At 43.4% G+C, this 27,203-nt stretch overlaps 1 protein-coding gene across 3 annotated transcripts; it reads right to left on the reverse strand.

Moving 5' to 3' along the window:
• Nucleotides 1-1,305: 1,305 nt before the first annotated feature.
• rrbp1b (ribosome binding protein 1b) lies at nt 1,306-21,075 on the reverse strand. 3 transcript variants are annotated; one of them, XM_072671293.1, is made up of 28 exons: nt 21,022-21,075; nt 16,139-17,382; nt 15,757-15,902; nt 15,484-15,606; nt 15,178-15,330; nt 13,658-13,776; nt 12,855-12,999; nt 11,619-11,757; nt 11,330-11,495; nt 11,007-11,114; nt 10,835-10,885; nt 10,675-10,747; nt 10,352-10,468; nt 9,446-9,480; nt 9,272-9,359; nt 9,072-9,164; nt 8,884-8,976; nt 8,276-8,368; nt 8,095-8,184; nt 7,020-7,112; nt 6,843-6,914; nt 5,660-5,752; nt 5,485-5,568; nt 4,685-4,750; nt 4,011-4,094; nt 3,107-3,187; nt 2,878-3,021; nt 1,306-1,810 (listed from the first exon to the last, which is right to left on the reverse strand). In XM_072671293.1, the coding sequence occupies exons 2-28, from the start codon at nt 17,343-17,345 to the stop codon at nt 1,775-1,777; spliced, it is 3,792 nt and encodes a 1,263-aa protein (XP_072527394.1). In that variant the 5' UTR covers nt 17,346-17,382; nt 21,022-21,075; the 3' UTR covers nt 1,306-1,774. The 3 variants fall into 3 exon arrangements, with proteins under 3 accessions (XP_072527394.1, XP_072527393.1, XP_072527395.1); XM_072671292.1 differs by having other exon boundaries at nt 15,757-15,905; XM_072671294.1 differs by lacking the exon at nt 4,685-4,750 and having other exon boundaries at nt 15,757-15,905.
• Nucleotides 21,076-27,203: the final 6,128 nt, after the last annotated feature.

The following is a 27,203-nucleotide window of genomic DNA, read 5'->3' on the forward strand; positions in this document are numbered from 1 at the left end:
CGTTTACGTGTAAGAAAAAGTGCACTATATGAAGTCGTTTGATATTTAGTGCAGTTTTTTAAAAATAAAAGTTGCTTTAAAAAAATATTAAAACGTAAAATAAGAGACATTATGCATTATTATTATTATTATTATTATTATTAACACATTGATATTAAATATAAACTTATGAAAATAGATTTTACAGTCTTACGTATGTTACTTATTTAACAAAAATAACATTTACTTATTATTTTATTTGTGTAGCTTAATTGGATTAATACTTATTTCTAATATGGGAAATTTCTAATGAAATAATCCCATAAAATGAATAATTTATTAATTATTCAGACATTATTAGACATTATTATTATGAATGCCTATATTAACAGTCAGTATAAACACATAAGATACTTAAATAGAAATCTGCATTCATGAAGCACTTTATTAGGAACACCTGCACACCTACTCATTCATGCAATTATCTAATCAGCCAATTACGTGGCAGCAGTGCAGCCTATAAGGTGATCATCACAACCATGTTTGTTCTAGACAGGTTGAGCGGCCGTCCTGTAGACGTAAACATCTTGTAGATGTGAGAGGTCAATAATGGAGAATGGCCAGACTACAGTAGCTCAGAGAACCTCTCTGTCGGGATCCACTTCCGTTCAGCCAAGACCAGAAAGCTGAGGCTGCAGTGGCTCAGCACAGGCTCATCAATACTGGACCACTGAAGACTGGAGAAACATACTTCCAGCATGTAGATGCACCAGTGACCTTCCCAGTAACCAGAACCAGAAAAATTAAAGCTGTGTTCATTAAGAGACTTACGATAGCAAAGACACACCGACGCCCTAAATCAAGCTGAGGTTTATGTGCGCGGTTGCCGGCTCACATAAAGATAGCTAAAGTAGGCCTGCGTTTTTTCACTGGACAGCAGTGATATAATTGAAATTTCTATGGTTAATTCACTGGTTCAATTCAAATCAATGGTTAATTTTTTATTTTTTTACTAATTAAATGATCATTTGTATAGTGGGCGACCAACAATGCATCTAAGCAGGGCTACACTGAAGCTTAAACAAGCTCCAAGACATGATTCTCTCCTTTTTTGGTCTTTTACTTCCACAGGAAGTATGACTGAGCTTGTTTTTAAAGGGCAGTTGGGACTTAACCCTTACAGTAAAAGTTCTGAATCACTGTGAACACTGCTAGTGGTGGTCAACACTAATGGTGAATGTGGTGGTCTAGTCTTGCCCGTATGTCCTACAATGGTGCAAAATGTCAACCTCTAAGTAAACTGAAAGACAAAGCACATCATCCCTTAAATGTTTTTATTTATTTTAAAGTCACATTTGGTCGGCAGCCGACTACAAATAGCGTAAGGCGAAACGTTCCTTCTCCTTTGGCTTCCACGTCAAGGATAGTCTTTTTTTTTTTTTTGGAGAAAAAAAGTAAGTGATTGCACATCGGCGCACGTCTTAATGCACGAGCCCTTCTTTGTAACACTGAGCGCTGAGAGTTGTAGGAATGTGAAGAGTCTTGAAAAAAAGAAGGAAAAAAACCAAACAAACAAAAATGGAAAAAAAAAAAAAAGAGTCATCAACTAAAACATGATCCATCGCTGCAACTCCCTTCCCTTTGGAACCTATTTATGACACTCCCCTCCCTTGAAATTCCTTGTCGTTTATGCAGTTTCCACTACAGTACATAAGAGAGATTATAAAGACAAGAACGCAAAAGAAGAATTAAGGCATTTTTGGCTGATCTGTCGCTCCTTCCTCCGGTTGGGACGTCACACAGAGGTTCCTTCTTTCAGCTCCTCCCCTTCCTGCAGAGGGACGAAAAAGAAGGGGACATCAGTTCACGCCAAGGTAAAGGACACTACACGCACTGGCCACTTCCCCTGTAGTTCCACCTTACAGAAGGAAGGGGGGGGTATAGTTAAAAGACACGGCTGTCGACGCAGTGCATGTTAGCGATCCTCTGAAGCAACGGTGCTAACAGCTAGCACACCTACACATCCTCGAAATCAAATCTTTAACCTCTGAACCCTGGTTTTATTGTTGTTATTCATCCTCACACAGAAAATACTCTGGAACTTTTGTAACAGTTTGATTTGGCATATGTGGTCCCACAGGGTTCTATTTTAGGACCTTTGAAATTGTTGTTAATTGATGGCAGTAGTGTGCAAGTGTGTGGCAAACAAACAACTCTACCATAGCAGAGCTGCAGAACTAGCCGTTTCTGACGCTGCTTAAAAATTCCCTTATATCTTGTCAGCAGTGATCTTGTAATCTTGTCTGGCCTCAGCTTCTCTTTTTCACCCTAGAAATTGTATTAATCAGCTACTCGGCGAGTCAGGTAAGCAGTAGTGGTTAGCTGTGGTGATCCTGGTCCTCAACAATATTAACTTAGAAATCCAAGGCCTATTTATTTATTCTAAATATATATATATAAAAATCACTTTATCAGGACACTTCATAATAGTGTTATTAATTATCTGAATTCCTATCCCATATAAAGTGGACCTACAAGGCAGGTGGAGCTCAAACTGGCCAGTGAGTGGAGGGGTGGATTAATTTCTTTAAAAATAAAATAACTGCACAATCCCCCCTTGCTCCATCATTTTACTGTTCTGGCCATTATAGCCTGTCCACTCTGCTTCACACAGGCCTACACCCCCCCACACACACACACTACTTTGAATAGGGAGCTCACTGTGTGCTGTTGACCATAGCAGCAAACTACTGGCTGACAGTGCCCACAGTAGTGCACACAGGGCGTCTTTTCACACAGACACACAGAGAGAGATTTTATCGGATAGCAAGGGTGGACAGCTGTTGCAGCTTGGGTCATTAGCAGGACTGCAGAGTGGTCCAGAAGTGTATGCCCCACCTTCTCCTGTAGTTGCTCCTGCAGGCTCTTTACTGCCTCCCTCTCTTTGGTCAGATCATCCTGGGTGTTTTTCAGTAACTGCTGGAGCTTCAGGGCCGCCCCGCTGAGATCCTGTGTCAGCTTCACTTCCTTCTCCAGCCTCTCCTGAAAAACACACACAGTGAGACTGTGGCTCTGCAGGTGCACGTAGCAGGTGGGGGAGTTCTTGTTGTTGTTGAGCAGTAGGAACCTTTAGCTCAGCGGTGGATCCCTCTCCAGCTGCCTTCAGCTCCTCCAACTGAGCCTCCAGATCCCTCACACACTTCTGGGCCTGGGAGAAAGAGACAACAAGCACATTTGCATCATCACACCTGTAATTAATAACTTAATGATCATCTTGATTCATTTCCAAATTAATTTATACATACAAATGAGCCAAAACATTAGGACCACTCCTAAATGAAGCAAGTAGTACTGATTATCCCATAACAAGGGGACTATTTTAGACGGTAGCTGAATAGTTGGTTAGATGTGGAATAGATGGTCAGTGTGAAGAGTCACTTTGACAAGGTCCAGACAACTGGGTCAGAGCATCTCCAGAAACAGCAAGCAACTTCTCCGGTGCTCCTGGTACCTACCAACAGCTGTCTGAGTTGGTTGCCAAAGGCTCATTGACCCATGAGTTGAACAAAGGCTACCCCATCTAGTCTACTGTGGCTCAAGACTCAAGTTTATTAATGATCATGGGAGGATCTCTCACAGCATAAAGTGCAGCACCCCGTGCAGTGTGGCTGCAGACCAGTCAGACTGCCCATTAGCCTCCATGTCCACCATCAAAAATGCTTGGACTACACTTTGGAGCAATGGAAGAAGGTCACCAGGTCTGAGGAGTCCTGTTTTTTTTTTTATAAGACTTACAAAGGTGCCCTATGAGATCCGGCACCAAAAACATTACCATCAGATCCTTGAACTCTTGGAGCCATGAAAGGAAAATAATTCTGTTTTCTTTTACGCCATTTGGATGACCAGGAGTTCAAGAATCTGATGGTAACATCTTGGTGAGCAGTTTTGATAGCACGCAGATAACCACCAGCATTTGAGACAGGTGGCCTTAACGGTTTGGCTGTGACCTACGTATACGTCATCCCGTTTACCTGATCGTAGTTGTGTTCCAGCTGCTGGCGGACGCCCTCCTCTGTCTGCAGACGGCCTTCTGTCCGCTCCAGCTGACTTTGCACCTGCCGATGGAGGTCAGCAGAGGTCACATGCCAGGTAATCTTACATTATGGCAAATGGAGCCGAATTATGGTCCACAAAGGCAAGGCAAGACCAGGCTCGGAGGCTCGGAGGTGAAAGGTTAGGTTAGTAGCAGGCAGCTATGGCAGGCCAACAGATAGACATGCAACAGTTTAAAGCAGCATTATGCGAGAATTGGCATTTCTTGCTCAGAGGCTCCCCCTACGGCTGGGAAGTGTTATAAATTCATGCTTTAAATCACTCCGAAAGGACATGCTGGAAGTGAAAGAAGCATGTGGACTGAGGCAGTCAGTGGAGCATCAGAATGATTTTTGAAGCAGTTATGTAAAAGGTAATAAAGCTACATAATGCTGCTTTAAACATCCAGTACAAAACACCCACACATTTCAGCCTCTGCAGCACAGCTAGACCAACATCCAGCAAAGCAAATAACTAAACGCTGCTCTGTTCCATGTTCATGCATGTCAGGTACAGCAGGCAGCCAAACTAGTGTCCGGCAAGAGCTACTGTTAACAGAAGGGGTTAGAAAAGCCACACTGTCTCAGCGCACAGGGCTTCTCCTCAGGCTGACCTGGCCGGACTGTGTCTCCTCTTTGCTCTGCACGCGTTCAGTCACCTCCTGCAGCTGCTGCCTGACCTGCAACGCACAACAGTCACTCCAGACCTGACCAAACCCACAGCCGCACAGAAGTCGTCTCTCTTCTGCTTTTCAAAGCACTGCTACAGAAGCCTGGGAACCGTACTAGGTTTAACAGATCGCAGATCCAGCTCGGTGATGTTAAAGTCGTAGTTTGGCAAAGAATGGAGTTAGCATGGTTGATCACTGACCACAGATGCAATCGATCAGCCAAGACAAGTTCGGTATCTGAAGTTTGCTTCTTGTGTTTACAGCAGGAAATGTAAGGCTAACATTGCTAACAAACACTGGACGTAGATGGTCACCAATCTCACCTCTGTAAATACACGACCATGATTCATTATAAACTGTATGAAAAACAGCATGAATAGACCTGATTTATATGTTTAAGCTAAAAATAGCTAAAAGCTAGTCACTCATGTGGAGAAGTTTATCGCAGTTGAAGACTGAACTGTGGAGTCTCATTTTGAGACGCATTTGAGTGTGCATATAAAACCATGAAATCGGTGACTGTACAAGTCCAGTGTGTTAGCAACATTAGCTTAGCATCTCCCATTCTACTATCTAAAGAAGCACATGTCAGATATCGGATCGGTCAGATATAAGGCTGCATCCAGGGTCGGTGATCGAGGTTTGGCCAAACTATTCCTTTAAAATCAAGGTCAAACAACCCATACAAATTCAAAGCATCCTAAATATGACATGATATTTACTGAGAGTGCAACTGAACCTACCAATAAGAGTTCAGCACTCTGTTTCTGAGCTTCTGATTGGGTAGACTCCAGCTGACTCTGAGTGGCTGATAACAACGTTTTCAACTGTACGAGAAACAAACAAGATCACGTCATCAGAACAAACCACCACCAAGCATCGTCCATGTTCATTTACATCAGGGCTGTGGGAGTTTACCTGCTCCACCTCCTGAGCGCACGTCTGGCTAAAGCTGATGGACTCCAACTGTTTCTCCAGCTGTGCCTCCAGCAGCATCACCTGACCTTTCAGCTAGAGGAGGAAAGAGAAGGTCCGTCAGCGTCCCATACAACTTAGCACTGCAGCTACAAGGCTAGTGGCTAACCCTGGTTTTAATCCTAGCTCTAAACTCAACACTGGTGGCACTCAAGCGAGTTTCTCTAGGTAGTTTGTAACAATGTGGACATCTTTAGACACTCTTTAAGGAGCTAGAGCGTAGTAGCCAGGTTAATGAGACAATGGTTTCGACAGCAGGCCTAAATCATCACACACTTGCTGTATCCGCGAACAGTGTCCAGTTGTTAAGTAAGCTCAAGCAGATATGCCTTTGCTTGTGGTTCCCGACACAGTATGTAACACTGTTTGCTATGCAAATGAAAACATTGTGTGCTAACTGGTAGTGTATAAGGTTCCACTGCGTGTAGCTCCAGGCTGTGTATTGGCAAGAACCTGGGATACGTGTCGTATCGTTCAATTAACTGCATCCACAATAGGAAATGCAGATTGTGGGACACTTGGCATTAAGAAAACTGATGTGTCTACAATTTCTGTTATGAGTGTGATATCTGAATTTTCACACTGGTGTGATTACGACACATCCTGAAGATTTCGGCTTCATGTCGCAATAATTTCCAGCACTCTGCAAAAAGATGTCCCACATTAGACACAGAGTGCTTTTACAGCCAAACCAGTAGCTCCTTTAATCTGAGAGCACATGTCTGCTGAGTGGATGGGGGGGAAAAAAGGAAGTGGACAGGGTGGGGCAACAGCAGTGACGGACTTCACCGACCACAAAACCTAAACAGCGAGCCAGACGAAACTCAAACATGAACCATGAGTGACCATGACCACTGAGCTGCAGCACAAAGAAGCTCAGAAATCCGTAAGACTGACGATCTGACGCAGAACGTAGTCGACTAGTTGACCAATACTGGCGCTGTGAGCAGCTGGTCAGAGACATTGCCTTATTCTGGTAATGAGGACAGTGGTGACAGAAGCACTAGTTAGCGTGCAGGAGGACGTTCTGCTAAACCTGAATCCAAGTGTACACTGCTGTCTGTAACGTAATTCCAGAGTTTCTATAAGACGCACCCAACCTCAACAGTACTGAGTGTTGCATTACCTGTTCTGTGCTCTGGTTCTCCGCCCTAAGAGCCTCTACCCTCACCTCCAGCTCCTTCAGCTGAGAGATAGCCTGGAGGACACAAACATGCACAAAGGATGTAAAGACTGTTCACACGCAACACAAGGAGCTTTCAGCACACCTACACATCACTACAGGTAGAGAGTTTGTGCTTACTGCCTGGCGCTGCTCCTCGGCCTCCGAGATCTTTGCCTTCCACGCTCGCTCTCCTTCCTCCACACTGCTCTGCAGGTCTTTTAGTATGCCCTCCTACAGAGACCAAGAGAATCAGGAGGCAATAAAAGAATTATTTTACAATAAATAAATACATATGTACAATAACAAATATACCGATACCTATATAATATATAAGGGGTCCAAGCATGTCCAAGCTCGGCAGATCATCTACTACTACGCCAGCTCTCCTGTTAAGACGCACCAGTCGCCCCCCCACACTGACCAATTAAAATTGTATTGATTCATTCTGCTTAGATGGGTGTACCACTGAAGTTTCATCCTAATTGGCTAATGTCTAGTCTGTGAAATGCATGCTGCCAATCGATTGGCTAACAACAATCACAATTATCAAGGTATCTGTGGTTTTCTTCCCGGGGTATCGTCACTTGTACAGTCTAGGTCAAATTTGCAGCTGGCTAAATTTTAGCTTGATCAGATGGACGGTCACTGAGAAACAGCTATGTAGGGTTTATTCCGCCCCTATTGACACATCCGCTCCAAAAAGAATAAGCCAAAATTCTCCAAACTGGATAAAGCACATGAGTTACAGCCGCTACAGTACACTTTTGCTCCTATATGGAAAGATTAATAAGCCCCAACCAAATGTGCAACGACTTAAGTAGCATGACAATCAGGCCCAATAACCCCTAGGACTACTTCAGTTTCACATATTGTGTAAAATAGCAGGAAATATAATAATCGGGCGAAAATTATGAGCACGGCCTAGATTAATTCATCTAAAGTCAAAAAATCAGACAAAAAAAAAAATCTGGATGTACAATTCTCAGTTTAGGAGTTCAAACAAGCTGCACTGCAATGATCCGATTTATATGACGCACCTGAAGAGTAAGAGAGGCTACTACTAGCTGCCAAAGTTTTATGGCTCTAAAGAAAAAGAAAAAAAAAAGTACATGCTTGGACCCGTAAAAAAAAATGATGTGAACATAGATTATGTATTGCATCAGAGAGTGTAAGAGAGCGCGAGAGAGGAAACGAGTGAGTAAGTGTGTCTGACCGTTTCACTGAGAGTAGCTCTGTACTGGTCACACTGGGCCTGCAGTGCGCTTCGGCTCTCATCTGCCTCCCTCAGCTTTTTCAGGGCGTCCTGAACCAAACACACACACACACACACTTAGCACATGCACTCCTAGTCTGTGAACCGACGTACTGTAATAGAGTAGTGCATGTTCTCTTACTGTCAGCTCTGTGTTCTGCTGCTCAGCTGGCGCCTGCTGGCTGTGTGAGAGCGTCTCCTGAGCTTGTAGTGTGAACGTCTCCAACCAGTTACTCTTTAAAACAATCACAACAAACCGCAGCTGCATTTAGATCAACAATTAATCAACACTGAGGAGCGGGAATGGGAAATAAAATGGAAACTGCTTCAATGTTGTGATTTTATGTCCAAAAATCTGTCATAATTAATCAATTTCTATCCATTCTTTGTTCTTTATTCTGAATCTGTTACTGCACATTTAGGATAGATAAGGTAAATGAGCTCTGCTCTAATTGCCTGTGCTGTATTGTGCCTCATTCAAAAAGCATGCAGACCTGAAACAGGGAGAAATGCAGGGTTAGTGGGTCGGGCTAAACTGAGATAAGCTGGCTACCAGCAAAATACCACAGCAACCCACTGGCAATACCTTAAGCAACAGTATGGAATGGCTTAAGCTGCACAATCGCTCTGCAATTTCTTCATTTATTGACTGATATTATTGTTTATTATAAAACAAACAAGAAGCCCTTCTTATAATCCTAACAGTGTATTTTCATCATTTCACTGATGCCAAACTGCTGTGGCCCTCACCTGTTCTGTTTCCACTGTGACATGGGGGAAGATGGTCTGGAGAGCCTTTCTGGTGTCCATCTGGAGAGAGTTGAGCTTTTGTTCAGCCTCACTCTGTACGAAACAGAGAAGTATTAGAAGTGTGAGTAAGTTCAACCAAGGGCAAGGAAGCAAGCACCGTAAAAACACTCAGGCATGCTTGTGTGTACCTGAGCATTCCTAGCTTGGCTTAGTCTCTCTTCATTCAGTCTTTCAGCTGCAGCCAGAGCCTCCACAGCAGCGTAGTTCTTCTCTCGCAGCTCCTACAGACCCAAGCATGGGTATAAAACGGGATTAGGACTTAGTAGCAGCAACATATTGGTGTATTTGATGTTTGGGAGCGTGTTAACTGCTTGCTGCTTGCACTCACGTTGCTCTTGGTCTTCGTCCGCTCCATTTCCTCTTTCAGCTGTTGGAGCTCTTCCTCCAGAGAGATCAAACGAGCATCTTTCTCCAAGCTAAGAGAAGAAACGAAACCGGATTTAAAACCAGAAGCGTTTAGTGGGACAGCTCACAAACAAAAAATTTCTGAGACGTTCCTTACTTCTCAAACGGCTGCTCGGCCTCCGCAATCTCGGCCTGTGGACAAAGAAGAAACTTTTGAGCAGAGCGAGACGACACCAGAAAAATAGATACAAACAATACAGCCATTCAGAATGTCTGCTAAGAATAGAAAACTATTTAAAGAATAGAAGTTAAGTAAATAGATGTCCATGTACTATAAAAAAGGTTATACTGCAGATATTTTACAACTTATTATACAGATATTATGAGCTCAAGAAATACTAATAGAAAAATACAGAAAAAGTACACAGCACTACAGTACTGTAGTTTTAGAAATACAAGCAGAAATACTAATAGAAACTGAAATATTCATAGAAAAACTAGCAAAAAAAAACTACATAATACTAATGGAAATCAAATGGAATGGTATGGAAAAACTAAATATTTATAGAACTACTTACAGAACTACTACAACACTTACGGAAATAAACAGAAAAACTAAGAAATACTAATATAAAATTATAGAAATACCAATTAAATTTTTTAGACAATTAAAAAAATGGAGAAATACAAACAGAAATTGTAATACTAAGAAAAACATAAAATATAGATAATACAAATAAAAAAAAATATATATATATATATATATATATATTCATAGGAAAAATTACAAATATTAATACTAAAATACTAATAGAAAAAATTCTATTTTACATTTCTATATAATACTATAGTTTTTCTGTTTAAGAAAACTAAAAAAAAACTATTTATAGAAAAAGAATTATAGAAATTCTGATTTAATTTTTTTTAGACAAACAAAAATATTTACAGAAACCCGTGTGGAAAAACTTTTTAAAAAGCACTTAAAAACAGACTTGTTGAGGGGAAGAGAGCAAGGACCAAGTAACCAAAGTCATCATCAGTGAGGACTGGGATCAGTACTCACCGCAGTCTCCCGCTGCTCTTTCTCTTCCCTCAGCTGCTTCAGCTCCTCCTCCAGCGTGACCACACGGCTCTCTTTCTCAGCAAGACTGCCCTGCAGCTGCTGTACTGAACCCTGAGCCTGACACACACACAGAAATACAGGCCGTCACTGCACAATCTGCACAACCACTGAGGGGCCAAACCCCCGTTGAGCATTTTGAAGATCCCGGGTGTGTCAGACTGACTGTGGCGAACAGTGGGTCACTGTACCAAGTCATCACTGCACACAAAGCTTAGTAGCAAACACAATGGATATGAACACAGAATGAGGGTACACTCAAGTACCTCACTGACGCTGGCCTTCACGCTCTTCAGCTGTTCTTGTAAAGATGCCACCAAACCCTCTTTCTCCTTCAGGCTGTCGGAGAGAGACATGAGAGGTGAGTTCACAGTGAAGTCTGAATGAGCGCAGCACAGGACAGGACAGGAGAGGAGAGGTAGATACCTGTTTTGTAGGAGGTGAATCTCAGCTTCAGTTTGCTGCTGCTCCGCTTCCCTAAAACACACAGGATCAGCAGAGTTCAGCTCCCGGATGACTAAACAGGATTAGGCTAACTGCTAATTGCACTGTTAACGAAACTACTACTAGATTTGATCAGACCAAGTGTGTGTCGCACCTGTTAGGAGTGGGCTCAGGACGTGCACTCTTTGCTGCCTGAAGCTCCTCCTTCAGCTGCTTAAGCTCCGCCTCCAGTGATCTCACCTGTCCCTCTCGCTCTGTCACACTAAGAAGATAAAAACAAAGTGGTCATCAACACAGAACTGAGTAATTAAAGGAACAATGGCGTTAATTATGTCAGAACCGTAACCCAAAAAAAAAAAAAAAAGGCTAGCATGCTATGGAGCTATGAGCAGTCTTGAAACTTAGGCTGTGAACTTGGCATCCGTCATGTTTTAGCACGTTTTTAAACACAATATCATCATTACACATCTCCTCTACCTGTTCTTCAGCTGCTCCAGTTCTGCAGAATTCTGCACCTGCACCGGGGCCTCAGAGGGAGCTGGTGTGCCGCCCTGTACCTGAGCAAGCTGAGCTTTCAAAGCCATCACTTCTGCACACCTGTCTTTAAGCTGGGCCTCCGTACCACGCACACGCTCCTGCAGCTCTGAACACACAGCATATCAAATATCTAATACGTTCTCACAACTGACGCAGAGAAATGAATAAACTGGATAAAATAATGGGTTTGGCCCTGAAATTCCAGATGTTCACATCAGTGTAAACGTACCAGTGAACTTGCTGGCCTCCTGTTGAGCTTTTTCTAGCTGGGCCTGAAGGGTGGCGCTGTTGTCCTGCACCTGCTGCAACTCTGCCTTGACTTGCTCCAAACGCTGCTGAAGAGCCTGCTCAGCTTCCACGTGTCCTGCCTGAGCAAACAGAAATGTTTTCTTTCTTTATTCTGGACAAAGTCAAGAAAGCTAATAGATGAGATTTGATTTTTGGCAAATATTTAAAAGAATAAACAAAAACAAAGGCCAAAACTGAGGGCGGTGAATGCTCGCAGAGTTCCAATTGCACAATACACCCAAAAAAAATGGCACACTGGTATGTAAAGGTGGGCTATATGAACACATTTTATTGATATCATAATACATTTTGCTAGCATGGTAAACAATATCCACTCTGGTGCACTGAATCATAAAATATAGGATTTTTAGGTCATATCCAAAAATCTCATTTATAATAAAAGCAGGGTCTCTACAGACATTGCCTGTTATTTGTGCTCTACTTCTTCTATAATGATGTGCAGTGCTTGGGCCCCGATGATCGTTACTTGCAATGCAAGTTGAAGAAGAAAGCTAAATATAAGACAAAATCGCACTCGTTCTCTAGACGTTCGAATACGTAGCTGGTTAGCTAAGCTGGTTTAGTTGGCAGTCCAAACGAGCCATTCCCCACAGTACAGGCTTGGTTCTAGCTAGCGTAATTTGAGTGATTGGAATTGTGGTAAACAGTTGTGTAGTTATCTGTTGGCTAGTTCTTGATTTGCATGCCTACAAGTTTGCTTTTTGGGTGTTTGGATCTGTAGCCGATTACCTAAGCGAATGCTAATTTAGTTAGCAGGCCAAAAGTCGGACACGCCTCAGTAGAGGGTCAGTTTCAGCTAAATGTTTAGAAGATTAAAAACAGGGCGAAATATGTGGGATAAGCGTATGGGGTTTGGTGTTCTGTGGTGTGTTTAGCGGTTAGCCGTTGTTGAGTCACTTGCATACAAACCTGTTCTATAGCCAGTTAGCCAAGTTAATGCTACTTTAGATATCTGGCCAAAGGTGCCACAGGTCACAGTATAAGCTTGGCTCTACCTAACTCTACAGAATAAAAGCCAGAGTAAAAAGCTGTGGAGTGAATTTGGTGAGTTTTGGTGTTCTGTGGTGTGTTCTGGGATCTGTGTGCAAGTTAACGCTAGTTCAGATAGTAGGCGGTATATAGATATATACCTCCAATGCCAGACACTGGCACCCACCTTTGCCTGGGTCAGCTGTTCCTCTGTGTCCACCACTTTTGTCTCAAGTCCTTTCCTCCGTTCCTCCTCAGCGTGCTGGGTGTCGCTCAGCTCACGGGTCAGGCGCACGCAATCCTGCCGCAACTTGGCCAGCTCTGCGTTCTGCCTGCAAACGCAGTAATATGCGCAAGATAAAGACAGCAGCCAGACGGAATGACAATTACAGGTAGATGAAAGGGTGGGCGAGCACTACTCGAACAGCCTTTGCTAGTTGAGGTTGAGGCTATAAAAGAACTACAGCCTTCATCTCTACGCCCTCAGGCCGTACATACTGACGGAGACAGAAGACAAGAGGAGAGACAACACTAAAAGATACAATCAGACATTCCAATCTGGGTCCTAAGAAAGAGAGTCCAAGCCCTGAGTGGATGCCAGAGAGCCAGAGTGTGGAGAGTGGAGGTGCTCCAGGGTTAGAGCCAACTACGCAGTTTCTTTTTCTTCTTTAGCCAGTCTAGTTTTGTGTGTGTATACACGTGTGTTTGTGTGTTTATTATCTGATCTTCATGTGGCTGCTCACCTGTTTGTGTGTGTGTGAGAGAAGTTTGCGTATGCCTGACCTGAAACTATGCTGGTGGTCTGTTTTGGGAGTCTTTGAATGATGTGTGTGTATGTATGCATGTTTGTGTACCTGTATTTCAGCCAGCCTGGTTCTTTGGTTAATGTTTGCATGTAAGGCTTGCGATTTATTGATGTAAATGGTGTGTGTGTGTATGTACACGTGTATGTACTTGCTCTGAGCCCTGACTGGTTGTGGTTGCATGTACCTGCTCTCAGCCTGGCTGGTGGCCTGGTTCAGGGCGTCTCGGAGGATGGTGTTCTCCTGTTGGAGACGGGCCAGCTGGGCGTTGGGGCCGTTCTCCAGCTGCTCCTGCAGGCTCTGGATCTGTGATAGCAACCACACACACATACTTTTAATAAACTGCACAAGCTGTACAGCTCAATACAGACATTTCTAGGAACACTATTTTTAAACCAGTGTTTTCATTACATTACTTTTTTCCACTGGTCAGTATTGGCCATCATGATGATTTGCTCTACATGTCTTTGTTCTAAAATATCATCAAATTAAGGTTTGAATTAATTAACACATTTTAATCAAACCATTGTGCGTCCCTGTTGACATAATATATTGATTTTCTATATTTACTTTACTTTATTTTTGTAAGCATGTTTTGTGTGTGTCTCCTTCAATTGGACTCACCACCCCGTCACACTACATTGCTTTTAGGGCTGCACAACATATCGTTTCAGCATCCTTATTGCAATGTGCACATGCGCGAAAAAATAAAAAAATCTGTAAAATCTGGTGAGAATTGTTTTAAATTGCAAAAAAAAAAAAATAATAATAATAATAATAATAATATGGCAATGTCACTTTTTCCCCTCCAATATCATACAGCCCTAATTGCTTTGTCAATAAATAATGTACTGTCGCTTTAAATGGCATCGGTTGAGCATTTGAAGCAGCCAGAAAGTTCTGACATTCTTTCACATTGTTTATTTGATGCTTTTTTATGCTAGACAGGGTCCGTCAAGCACAAGCCAACCACCCCGTCACACAAAACAGAGAGGGGAAAGTGTTTATTAAAGAATTTACGCCATTATTGCAAGGAAAATTGTGTACTAGGTCAGGTACATGACCACATTAGAAACCATGGCTATCTTAGGATGAAATTTACCACCCTGTCACATTCTATTGTGAATATGTCTAAACACAAATGGTAATATTAAGGATTTTTATGTGAGATGGGATACATTTTTAACCTGCTATGTTAAATAGACAAAAAAACCCAAGCATTTATTTACTTTACATTCTTAAGGAGAACGTCAGCCTGTTTACTGCCCCTAGTGGCCACAAATGGCCTTATCTGTAATATGAATACACTGACACTATTTGCTAGACCTTGGCTGTAACAAGGATTACAGATTTGATAGAGTAAAATTGATAGAATTGATCGAAATAGATTTTTCTCCGTCCAGATTTTGTTTCAGGTCTTGGCTTTGGTCTGTTTTATTTGCTTAGCCAGATTGATGCAGACAGTGTGGGCGTAGCCGCTAGCATAGCCTAGCACTTGTCCCTACATTTGTATGCATACACAAATTTGCTTAAATTAAGAAAGGAGGTGGGCTGTGAGTAATTAAAGGCCTTGATGAGAAGGAGTCTGATCTAAGCTTAACGAAGACACTGATAGAAGAGAGAGGAGTGGCCTGACAGAAAATAGGACAAAGCACTGGATTCTTATCAAACTATGGAGAACCTCTGAGATTTTCTCCGCACTCTGACCTTGCTGTTGAGCTGCTGGGTCTGGAGGGTGTGGTCGTCGTAAGTGGCCTTCATGCGTGCGTGCAGGGCAGTGATCTCCTGCTCGCGGGCGCTCAGCTCAGAACTCATTCTAGTCTCCACAGACGCCAGCTTGCTCTTCTCAGTGTTCAACTCCTGTCAAAAAACACAGGCGGATCAGTGACCAGGTGGATCAAGGAAAGTTCAGCCTGGAAGTCCACCCATTAGGCATGCACAGAGATCTAAGTATCATGTCGATCTTGACCTGGAGGGTCAGGTATCCAAATATTCAGCTCCTCGAGTACCTACCTTGGTGAGCTCACGTAGGCGCGTCTTGGCTGCAGACGCATTCTCCTGCTCAGCAGACAGGATCTTCTCCTTCTCCTCCAACTGCTTTTTCAGAGCTGCCAAGGGGTCACCCTTCTGAGATGCCTGCAGAGAGAAAAACACAGAGAAATGCAGAATAAAGGTACGGGCAGAGACAGAAGCAAGGTCAAGAAGAACTGCTCATATTACTAGATGACCGCTCAGCTATGACCAGTGCAGATGCATAATGGGGACAGAGAGAGAATGAGGTTGTACCAGCTGCCAAGTATCAGCTCCCGCCTTGTCGCTGATGATCTCCAGAAGTTTCTGGATCTCAGATTCGTTGAACACAGAGCTGCTCAGAGTGGCAACCAGCGTCTTAAACGGCAAAAGAAGAGGCACGTCCGCTGCATCCCCATTAGCTGCTGAAAGACAAGAGATGTGGGTACCGGTCAGAGCACTTCAACGTCTTCTATAAGGTACGGCAACTTCAAAAAACATCTCAGCCAGAAATGCTGACACTGCTACTAAAGAATGAAAGCAAGCATGGGCAAGTTAGCATGATGCCAAGCAGACTATGCTAACTAGTCTTCACTGGTTTTCACTCACTGTAGTCACATTAGCATATGTTCCTAAGTTGTAACCCTGCAACACCTACCTTGCTCTGCCTTCTTCTTCGACCTCTTTCTAGAAGGTGTCTCAGGTTTTGCGTCCTCAGATTTTGGTGGAACAGCAGACACCGGAGCAACTTCCGCCGCCACAGTGACCACCGGCTCCTTAGCGACCTTAGGAGCTGCTTCCTTAGTGGCTTTTGATTCCTTTGCGACCTTGGAGGTCTCTTTCGAAGCCTTTGTGGCCACTTCCTTAACAGCAGGCTCCTTGGAAGCCTTAGCGTTAGACTCCTTAGCACCAGATTCCTTGGCAACCTTATTGACAGGTTCCTTGGCAAGCTTTGCAGCAGATTCCTTGGCGACCTTTGTAACTGATTCTTTAGGAACGGATTCCTTAGCACCCTTAGCAGCCGGCTCCTTGGCGGCCTTAGCAGCCGGCTCCTTGGCGGCCTTAGCAGCCGGCTCCTTGGCGGCCTTAGCAGCCGGCTCCTTGGCGGCCTTAGCAGCCGGCTCCTTGGCGGCCTTAGCAGCCGGCTCCTTGGCGGCCTTAGCAGCCGGCTCCTTGGCGGCCTTAGCAGCAGGCTCCTTGGCGGCCTTAGCAGCCGGCTCCTTGGCGGCCTTAGCAGCCGGCTCCTTGGCGGCCTTAGCAGCCGTCGTTTCCTTGGCAACGGGTTCTTTGACAACCTTCGCAGATGATTCCTTAACTGCGGGCTCCTTAGTAACTTTAGGGGCTTGTTCCTTGGTGACGGTCTCTGCTGTAATCTCCACTGATTTAGCAGGGGCAGACTCAACCTTTGCCTTCTTCTTCTTCTTGTCTTTTGGGGAAGGTGCGGGTGGGGCGGCTGCTACGGCAGCCTTAACCTCGACCTCCAGTTTCAGCTCTGGGATTGTGGCTACCGGGACAGATGGGGCATGGACCACAGGGACAGGCTCACGTGCAGCCGCGGTCTCAGGTTCTGACTCAGGTTCTGGTTCGCTGGTCTCTGAGCCAGGCCCAGAGTCCTGTTCCGGAAGCTTTCCATTGGGTTTATCCTCCTTCTTCTTGGCTTTGGTTTTCTTCTCTGACACCTTCTTCTTCCTGTCGACGCGTAGGGGTTGGGTCTTGGCCAGTTCGCGGCGTTGCTTGGCCAGGGCTTCCTCGTATGAGGTCTCCTTCATGGATAAGGTGGACACCAGGGCGATGCCGATGGCTGAAACCACCATGAAGCCACCGAACACCATGATGCCCAGAGTCTGAGGGTCGTACACGTCCATTTCTGCTCAGTCCTGTCCTGGTCCGCTGGTCCTGCTTCTGTAAAAGGATGAAAAGCATCTGTGAAGTCTACTGGAGTATTAGCCCGATTTTTACCCCAATTATTAGGTCACTTTCAATTCCTAATCAGTAGTAAGGACTCCACCACTTTTAGATCAGTACACTTATGATGACCCTTAAATGAGGCGGGCATCGGTACAGTACAAACCTCACACGGTATATCCTGCCCCGTGTATATAATGCCTAAAGAGACCAACGACAGGAGACTACCCACATAAGAAAAATCCCTGTTTTCCTACCAAGCAGTCTGCTCAGGTAAAGAGGTAAAGACAACGTCCAAGAACTCTCAATGCCCTTTTCACAGAGAAATGGCAGCTCCCCAACTCTCGACCACTGGAGAGCAGGTTACGCAACGCTGTCCAAAGAGCATGCCATCCCACTCCAGCCCACTCCATTCCACTCCACAGGTCTGCAAAGGGCTCTCCAGCTTCTGTGTGATCGGTTCGCAGTAGCAGTAGCACACAATGCAGCCGTCCACCAAATACACACTAACTCCCCTACGCTGAGTGTGTGTTTGCACTAGCTGGAGGTTTTCTGACAGGAATGTCTTAAAGCCTGACCGAGAACCCACAGGGGCACGCTTGCGCTTGAACGTGCACCGCATGCAGAGAGGCCCTCAGGTGAGGGGGGAAAACGCTGACTGGCCTTAATACACACACACACACTCACACACTCACACACTGGAAATTAATCCAACAATGTGGGGCGATATGGAGTACAAAAAAAGTAGTGCTATTTTAAACCTTTTTATTAATAAATAAATAAATAAATAAAAATGTTTTTAAAAAAGCAGCCAATATTTTATCCTAATTCTGAATTTAAAGAGCCAGTTTAAAGTTCAGATCCTACTTATGTTGCAACTCTGGTTCACATGAAGTACAGGAAGTGTGCTTCATGTGCCTTTAGCCAACACTGTGAGTAAAAGTGTAAAGTGTAAAATAAATAAATAAATAATAAAATAATAATAATAATAAATAGCATCCCCTAATGTCTCATAAATCGTCAGAAATGGGGCAATTAGGACTACTTGGTCCATTTCTATCATTGCTTTTTTGCAGGAATATCAACTGGGAATGAAACCAGACACCACCCATCAAGATATGCTTTCCCCTTTTAGCTTCCATTCATTTCTATCTATCATTGAGACAGCATGGCTATACATGAACAACCTCTACTCATTTACCAGCAGCCACAGAAGCTCAAGCTATGGCACAACCTCCACCACGTTTCACAGACAAAAGTATGGTATGCTGTGGATCATGAGTGGAAAACTGCCAAACCGAGATGGTTCCAGAGTTCCTTCTGGGATTAGACTCCCCTCTGAGGAGCATCTGATAAGTATTGTGATACATGATCTTAACATGTGCTAACTTGTGGCGGTATCAGTGCATGGATGCATTTGAAGCTTAAATGCAAAAGAGCTGGTCAGACCTTGCATACTGCTTGCACTTCGAGGACAATGATGCATATCAAATCAAGTGGGGGGGGGTCTGATTTGACTGCTGGTTTCAACGAACCGAAAGCACTGCATGCTTTGTTACACACAGTCTTTTTATTAGAAGTGTACACAAATCATAAAAGGGAGCTACAAAGATAGAGCTGGTACCCAATTTCTATTTTCTGTCTATTTTGTTTTATGCCCTTCCTGGAAACCGACTTCTCAAAAAAAAAAATTCTCAATTCTCAAAAAAATCTCAAATTACTGTAATTTTTGTGACATAATTTCAAAGAGAATCTCAATTTGCTTCATTTTAGACCTATCCAAAATTTCATGTACTATTTACTAAGGCAACAAAAAGCTGCTATATGAAAAAGAGCCCTCTACTGATATGCCATGACTCAAGGACGTCACATACTGATGTGTTAATATACTGCAAGACACAAAACCCTTCTAATAAGTACAGATTTAATTCACTGACAAGCAGCCATAGATGCCCAAGACATGGCCCTACCTCCACCATGTTTGACAGATGAAGTGGTATGCCTTTGACCATGAGTGGGACTTTTGTTTACTAAAGTAAGGCCTTTATTAACTTTATCTACATACTTACAACCTTGTTCCAGATGTCTACCAGTAACACTTCTAACAGACAACAACTGAACCCATTTACTAGCAGCCACAGATGCCCAAGCCATGGCACTACCTCCACCATGTTTATCCACATACATACATACGACCCTACTGCAGATGTCTTCCAGTGACTTATACGTCTTGAATACATCATGAATGTACTCTTCTCTTCTGGGACATCCTGAAAAGCATGCACGAATACGGCAAAATGATTCAGCAGTCTGAGAAATGACAGACTAGCCGCCAGCCGTCCAATTACTTTTGATCGTCCAAATCAAATCAAATGCTTAAAATCCATGGAAATATGTACAGTTTTTCATGGAGCATGACTATATGGACCAGAATCGTGGATGGACGGGTGGATGGATGCTGAGAAGTAGACTGAAAAAAAGCTGAAAAGCTTCTGCAAACGCGGCAGAATGCCAACGTGTTTGACTCCGCGGCTCAGAGAAGACGGGCCACGGCACAGTTTCAGACATTAACCCCTTAAGGCAGGATCTGGAGGATTGCATAACATTAATAACTCCACGCAGCCAGCTCACCGTCTCTCTCTCTCTTTCACTCTCTCTCTCTCTCTCTCACTCTCTCTCCAAGTTCAGTCTGGGTCGTTTTGGCATTCTGAGAACCCTCAAAAGCTCTCGAAGGCCTTAGTTGAGCCTTTTAAAAGCACGTGAGAATGAGGGTATTCTACCTCTTAGTTGGTGCTCCTTTTCAGGACTGTCTGTCTGTATCTGTCTGTCTCTCTGTCTGTCTGTCTGTCTGGCATTGCACATATTTGCTGAAATTATGGAAAATACCCTGCAAAACAAATATCAGATGATATTTCCTCATATTATCCTCATCAACATCATCATCATGATGAAGATGAAGATGATGATTCACTTCAGAGGTTCAGAGGTTCAGAGTCCTGCTCTGAAGAGCTGAGGGAGCCTCATCCTCTGCTTCTCCACAGAGTGAAACGTGTACAAAAGCCATGTCAGAAGCTCCTTCTCCAGGGCTTAAAAAAGAGGCAGACTGGAAGGAAAAGTGGATTAAAGAAAGTATTGTGAAGCGAAACCAGTGGGTTAACCCAGTAAAGGCAGGACTGCAGTGGTGTTAGAGGGGCTACTTTGGGCCACATCATCTTTAGCTGCGTTTTTTTTTTTTTTTTTTTTTTTTTTTTAAGCGCTCGGGTCAAGACTGGCCGGTCAGTGAGAGATTGGGAGAGCTTAAAAATAAAGCTACAAATCCTCAATTAAACGATACACACGCGAGTTAACACACTTCTGAAGCCATTTTCCACAGAAAACCTGAGGGGGACGGTTATGCTCGGTAGACCAGCTAGGAGAGCTAGTTAACACTAACGCTGAAGTTAAGTTAGCTAGCAACACAAAAACGGTCATCCCATCCCATCCCAGCAGAAAGCTTAAAGTTCACGCGTCGCTTCGAGACTTTTCTGAGGTAAAATATCGAGCTTAACCCCATTTTTAAAGTTCTAACCTACACTGGTGCTCGAAGTCGATGGAAAAAGAAGGGAATTAAGGAGGAAAAGGCGAGACGTAACTTACCAGACGTCCAAATGTTCAGTCAGTGATTCGGACTCGCCGCTGACTGTGGAGTCGTGGCACTTTCTGTGAGCTGGCGGAGCTCCCGCCTCCTGGCCGAACACGACGCGCGACCGAGCGCTCTGATTGGCCACAGAGCTGTCGCGCAAATGCGTGCCGTCCAATCGGGTTAAGGGAAGTCCGCACAGAAGAGAGAAAAGGAGGGGGGGGGGGTGAGGGGGGGGGGGGGGGGGGGGGTGAGGGGGGGGACAAAGCAGGCGTCGTGGCTCAATGAATGGGGTTTGTAGTCCATATTCACGTATGCTGGAATGTGAGCGGCCATAAACATCGTTTGAAAACGTTGGGGCAACGTTACACGGGATTTTCTTTTAAACCAGGCCAGAAAAGATATAGCCTGGAGTGTGCTGGTGACGTGTTTATGCCCCAGGCTACGTTTCAGTTTCGTGTGATTTGCATGGCCAGCTGACTACTTGTAGATAAGATGATCCCAAGACGCCTTTTTTTTCGTCTTTGCGCTGGAAGAACCTTAAATCGGTTCTCGGTCGAGTTTCAGTTCCACCTTAAACCAGGTCTGAGCCGATTTTAGTCTCTTTAGACTAACTTGCTAGCTAACTGTACAGCTGCATTAGTCTTATAGGGGAGCAAACTTGACAGAGAGAGAGAGAGAGAGAGAGAGGGCGCGAGCACTAAAGGCTCGTCATCACTTTAGGGGTCAGGGTCGCTGCCCCCCCCCCCCCTCCTAAATTTTCCCCTCACACACACACACACACACACACACGAGAGGGAATGCTGGAGCCCTGTCTCAAACACACACACATACTACAGTCCTGGAGCTGTCCTGTTCTGGATAAGGAGACAGGAGCTCTTGATGTGATGACTGTAGTCTTTTAAAGGGAAAGTTCACCCAAAAATAAAATCTACACAATTGAAAGTAAATGTCTGGCCAAGTCATGCTGGGTGTCCGAAGTTTGCCTCTTATCTATAGTACTCGAGATATGAGGCTAACAGAAAGAATTCTTTGGGTGACCAAGACTTACATTAGCCTCACATTAGCCTGAGGTGAGAACAGGGAAGGTTCAGAGTCCTGAGTGCGATTAGGACCATCTGAACTTGAAATTCCTGATGTCTCCAAGCAAATATTTGAGGTTGTATGCATGCAAGACACGCAACATGATGCAGAAGGGTGCTTGAATAAATGTAAGGTTAAGGTTTGGGTGCAAGATTTTCCTCCACGTCAACTATTAAAACTAACAAAGCACTCAGTAAACAGCTCTTTCATTCAAGTGCTGCTGCTGTAGCTTTTCATATGCAGCCGACAACTAAATAAGAGTGCGTGAGGTGAATGAGTGAGTGAGTGAGTGAGAGTGAACAAGTGAGTGAGGATAAATGAAGTAAGAAAATGAATGAATGAGTGAGTGAGAGTGAACGAGTGAGTGAGGCTAAATGAAGTAAGAAAATGAATGAATGAGTGAGTGAGAGAGTGAACGAGTAAGTGAGGATAAATGAAGTAAGAAAATGAATGAATGAGTGAGTGAGAGTGAACGAGTGAGTGAGGCTAAATGAAGTAAGAAAGTGAATGAATGAGTGAGTGAGAGTGAATGAGTGAGTGAGGATAAATGAAGTAAGAAAGTGAATGAATGAGTGAGTGAGAGTGAATGAGTGAGTGAGGATAAATGAAGTAAGAGTGACTGAATGAGTGAGTGAGAGTGAACGAGTGAGTGAGGGTAAATGAAGTAAGAAAATGAATGAATGAGTGAGTGAGAGTGAACAAGTGAGTAAGGGGAAAAGAAGTAAGAAAATGAATAAGTGTGTGAGAGAGTGAACGAGTGAGTGAGGGTAAATGAAGTAAGAAAGTGAATGAACGAGTGAGTGAGAGTGAACGAGTAAGTGAGGGTAAATGACATAAGAAAGTGAATGAATGAGAGTAAAAGAGGGAGGGTAAATGAAGTGAGAGCGTGAATGCAGTAAAGTAAATGAGAAAGTGAATGAGTGAGTAAGAATGAATGAGATAAGGTTGTCAGTGAATGAGTGAGAATTAATAAAGTAAGAAAGTGAGGGAATGAGGTGAGTGAGTGAACGAGAGTGAATTGGGTGAATAATTGTGGTAGTAAATGAGTGTGTGAATAACAGGACAAGTGAATAAATGAATGAGTGAGTAAGGCTAAATTAAGTAAATAAGTGAACAATGAGTGAGTGTGTGAATGAGTGAATAAGAGTGAATGAGTAAGTGAATGAATGAGTGTGTGAATAAGAGTGAGTGTGTGAATGAGTGAATAAGAGTGAATGAGTAAGTGAATGAATTAGTGTGTGAATAAGAGTGAATGAGTAAGTGAATGAATGAGTGTGTGAATGAGTGAATGAGTGTGTGAATAAGAGTGAGTGTGTGAATGAGTGAATAAGAGTGAATGAGTGTGTGAATAAGAGTGAGTGTGTGAATGAGTGAATAAGAGTGAATGAGTGTGTGAATAAGAGTGAGTGTGTGAATGAGTGAATGAGAGTGAATGAGTAAGTGAATGAATTAGTGTGTGAATAAGAGTGAATGAGTAAGTGAATGAATGAGTGTGTGAATAGGAGTGAGTGTGTGAATGAGTGAATAAGAGTGAATGAGTGAATAAGAGTGAATGAGTAAAAGTGAATGAATGAGTGTGTGAATAAGTGAATAAGAGTGAAAGGGTGAATAAGAACCTCTGATGGTCTGTTTAATGTTCCACCTCCGTTACGTTGACCTATTATGTAAATTATTACTAGAGGGCTCATTTGCATATTTCAGCCTTCTGCAATATCAATGCTGCAAACTAAAATATCAGATTAACACACACACACACATAGACACACATCAGATTAACACACACACACACACATAGACACACATCAGATTAACACACACACACACACACACATAGACACACATCAGATTAACACACACACACAATGACTTCACATGTATGTAAACACACAGAAACATAGAGACCTGACACACACAAGCGCGTACTGACACACTGGAGAACGTCTATACACACACAAGAACACTGAGACCTCAAACACACACACACACACACACACACACACACACACACACACACACACACACACACACACATCCATGACAGGAGGGTTGTTTGCTTCGTAAACTTTAGACAAACTCACTTTGGCAGGAGGCGAGAGTAAATACAGAAACCTCTGCAGGTTAATGATTCTCTTCCACCAACAAGAGTGAAAGTAAGTGGATGTGTAAATGAACGAGTGAATAAGTGAAGGAGTGAGTCAGAGTGGATGAGTAAATGAACGAGTGAATAAGTGAAGGAGTGAGTCAGAGTGGATGAGTAAATGAACAAGTGAATAAGTGAAGGAGTGAGTCAGAGTGGATGAGTAAATGAACAAGTGAATAAGTGAAGGAGTGAGTCAGAGTGGATGAGTGAGTGAGAGTGAATGAGAATTACTAAGTGAATGAGTGAGTAAGAGTGAATGAGTGAGCGACTGAAAGGAAGTAAATGAGTGAGTGAGAGTGAATGAGTGAGTGACTGAAAGGGTGTAAATGAGTGAGTGAGAGTGAATGAGTGAGTGACTGAAAGGGTGTGAATGAGTGAGTGAGAGTGAATGAGTGAGCGACTGAAAGGGTGTGAATGATTGAGTGACTGAAAGGGTGTACATGAGTGAGTGAGAGTGAATGAGTGAGTGACTGAAAGGGTGTGAATGAGTGAGTGAGAGTGAATGAGTGAGCGACTGAAAGGGTGTGAATGAGTGAGTGAGAGTGAATGATTGAGTGACTGAAAGGGTGTGAATGATTGAGTGACTGAAAGGGTGTGAATGAGTGAGTGAGAGTGAATGAGTGAGTGAGAGTGAATGAGTGAGTGACTGAAAGGGTGAGAATGAGTGAGGGAGAGTGAATGAGTGAGCGACTGAAAGGGTGAGAATGAGTGAGGGAGAGTGAATGAGTGAGCGACTGAAAGGGTGAGAATGAGTGAGGGAGAGTGAATGAGTGAGCGACTGAAAGGGTGAGAATGAGTGAGGGAGAGTGAATGAGTGAGCGACTGAAAGGGTGTGAAGGAGTGAGTGAGAGTGAGTGAGTGAATCAGTGCAGTGAGCCAGTACGACTCAGTTCGAGTCAGAGAGGGAACAGGAGGGGATAGTGGATTAGAGCTGTAGAGACTCCTTCATTACTCCTCAGGTCAGATACTCTGATAGACGGGGCATCAGTGTAGAAGCTGAACACACAGCAGTGGCTAATGCTAACTGATAATGGCCCCCAGCTGACCGCTGTCAATCTCGTCTCCCTGTCAGTGACCCTTTGTATTTTGTGATTTGATCAGATGATGATAGACTGTTATCTCACCTTCCTGCTGAGGGCTCGGGTGGGGAGCAGTGAGTGAGTGATTAACGACTGCCTGGTCTGAGTTGTGCTTAAACGAGAGATTTGGCAAAAAGCATGACTGACCACTGACCCCAGATGCAGCGGAGATCTGCACTCTTTAGAACAGGACATGCTGGGCTAGAAGTGCTACAGTACCTATCAATGGTATTCACCCCCCTTTTATTACTTATTATAGGAATATTATGGAGATATTATGGATACATGGGAATATGATGGACATATGAGAAGTATTATGGAGATTTGAAGATAATATGGGGATATCAGAGAGATATTGTGGACATATGGGAATATGATTGGGATATTATGGGGATATTATAGGAATATAATGAAAATATTATGGGAATATTATGGTCGTGAGGATATTATAGAGATATTATGAGTATAATATGGGAATATAATGGTATTATTATCGGGATATTATGTGGATAATATGAGAATGTTATGGGGATATTATGGGGATATTATGGGAATATTATATTGGATATTATGGGAATATTAAGGGGATATTATGGGAATATTATATTGGATATTATGGGAATATTATGAGGATATTATGTGGATATTTTGGGAATGTTATAGGGATATTAAGGGGATATTATGGGAATATTATATTGGATATTATGGGAATATTAAGGGGATATTATGGGAATATTATGGGAATATTATATTGGACATTATGGGAATATTAAGGGGATATTATGTGGATATTTTGGGAATATTATAGGGATATTAAGGGGATATTATGGGAATATTAAGGGGATATTATGGGGATATTATAGAGATATTATGGGGATATTGTGGGAATATTATTGAGATATTATGGGAATATTATTGGCATATTATGGTGAGAGAGAGGGGGATATTATGGGATTATTATGGGGATATTATGGGAATATTATGGCGATATTATGGGATTATTATGGGGATAATATGGGAATATTATGGGGATATTATGGGATTATTATGTGGATATTATGGGTATATATCGCTGTGAAGTGCTGTGTACTTTTCGTTGTGTATTATGGATGTAATCAGAACTTTTAGAACATGGATCAACTGCAGGTTTCCTTACATATCCCATCATTCTCGACCTCTAGAAAGTCTCTAAAGCAATGTATAAGCCGTACAGGCCCACTTATCCCCACGGGGCTCAGAGTAAACGGTTGATTCGCTGAGTGTGGAATAGAGTGGAAGGCAATGGGAGTGAGTGGCTGCCTGCACACACACACACACACACACACACACACACACACACACACACACACACACCACACACACACACACACACACACACTTACCAGAACCTGGGAGTGATTACTGAGCTTTCGCTATGGAACGCACACTTCCTGCCACTAGAGGTCTTGGAATACTAATAGACAAAGTATGCAGAATGCAAAGTGTGTCTGTGTGTGTGTATGTGTGTGTGTATGTGTGTGTGTGTGTGTGTGTGTATGTGTGTGTGTGTGTGTGTGTGTGTGCGTTCCACATTTTTAAAACAAAGCCTGGAACCGAACTGAATACAAAAAAGGGCAAGCAACCTCTAGGCATGTGTGTGTGTGTGTGTGTGTCTGCCACAACACACGCCTGTGTTACACTCCCATCTATCATATCCCACCTGCTGCACATAGTGGCGCACTTCAGCTAGGTTGTTTTCTCCTTTGCCGTATCTGTTTCTTAAAGCGCACAGCAGGACAAAAGTATTGGGACGCCTGCTCATTCATTGTTTCTTCCCAAATCAAAGGTATTTAAAAAAAAGAGCATTGCTGTGAGGATTTGATTGCATTTAGTGACCATAGCTAAGACCTCTAGGCCA

Source organism: Salminus brasiliensis, chromosome 25, assembly GCF_030463535.1.
Source record: "Salminus brasiliensis chromosome 25, fSalBra1.hap2, whole genome shotgun sequence".
Lineage (NCBI taxonomy): Eukaryota > Metazoa > Chordata > Actinopteri > Characiformes > Bryconidae > Salminus > Salminus brasiliensis.

Excerpts from the sequence above, each read along its gene's own strand:
- rrbp1b (XM_072671292.1), bottom strand. The coding sequence starts at position 17,345 with ATGGACGTGTACGACCCTCAGACTCTGGGCATCATGGTGTTCGGTGGC. Across the intron at positions 11,496-11,618 it reads GGAGGCCAGCAAGTTCACTG|AGCTGCAGGAGCGTGTGCGT; the intron begins GTACGTTTACAC and ends CTGTGTGTTCAG. Across the intron at positions 10,886-11,006 it reads CCTGAGCCCACTCCTAACAG|GGAAGCGGAGCAGCAGCAAA; the intron begins GTGCGACACACA and ends TGTGTGTTTTAG.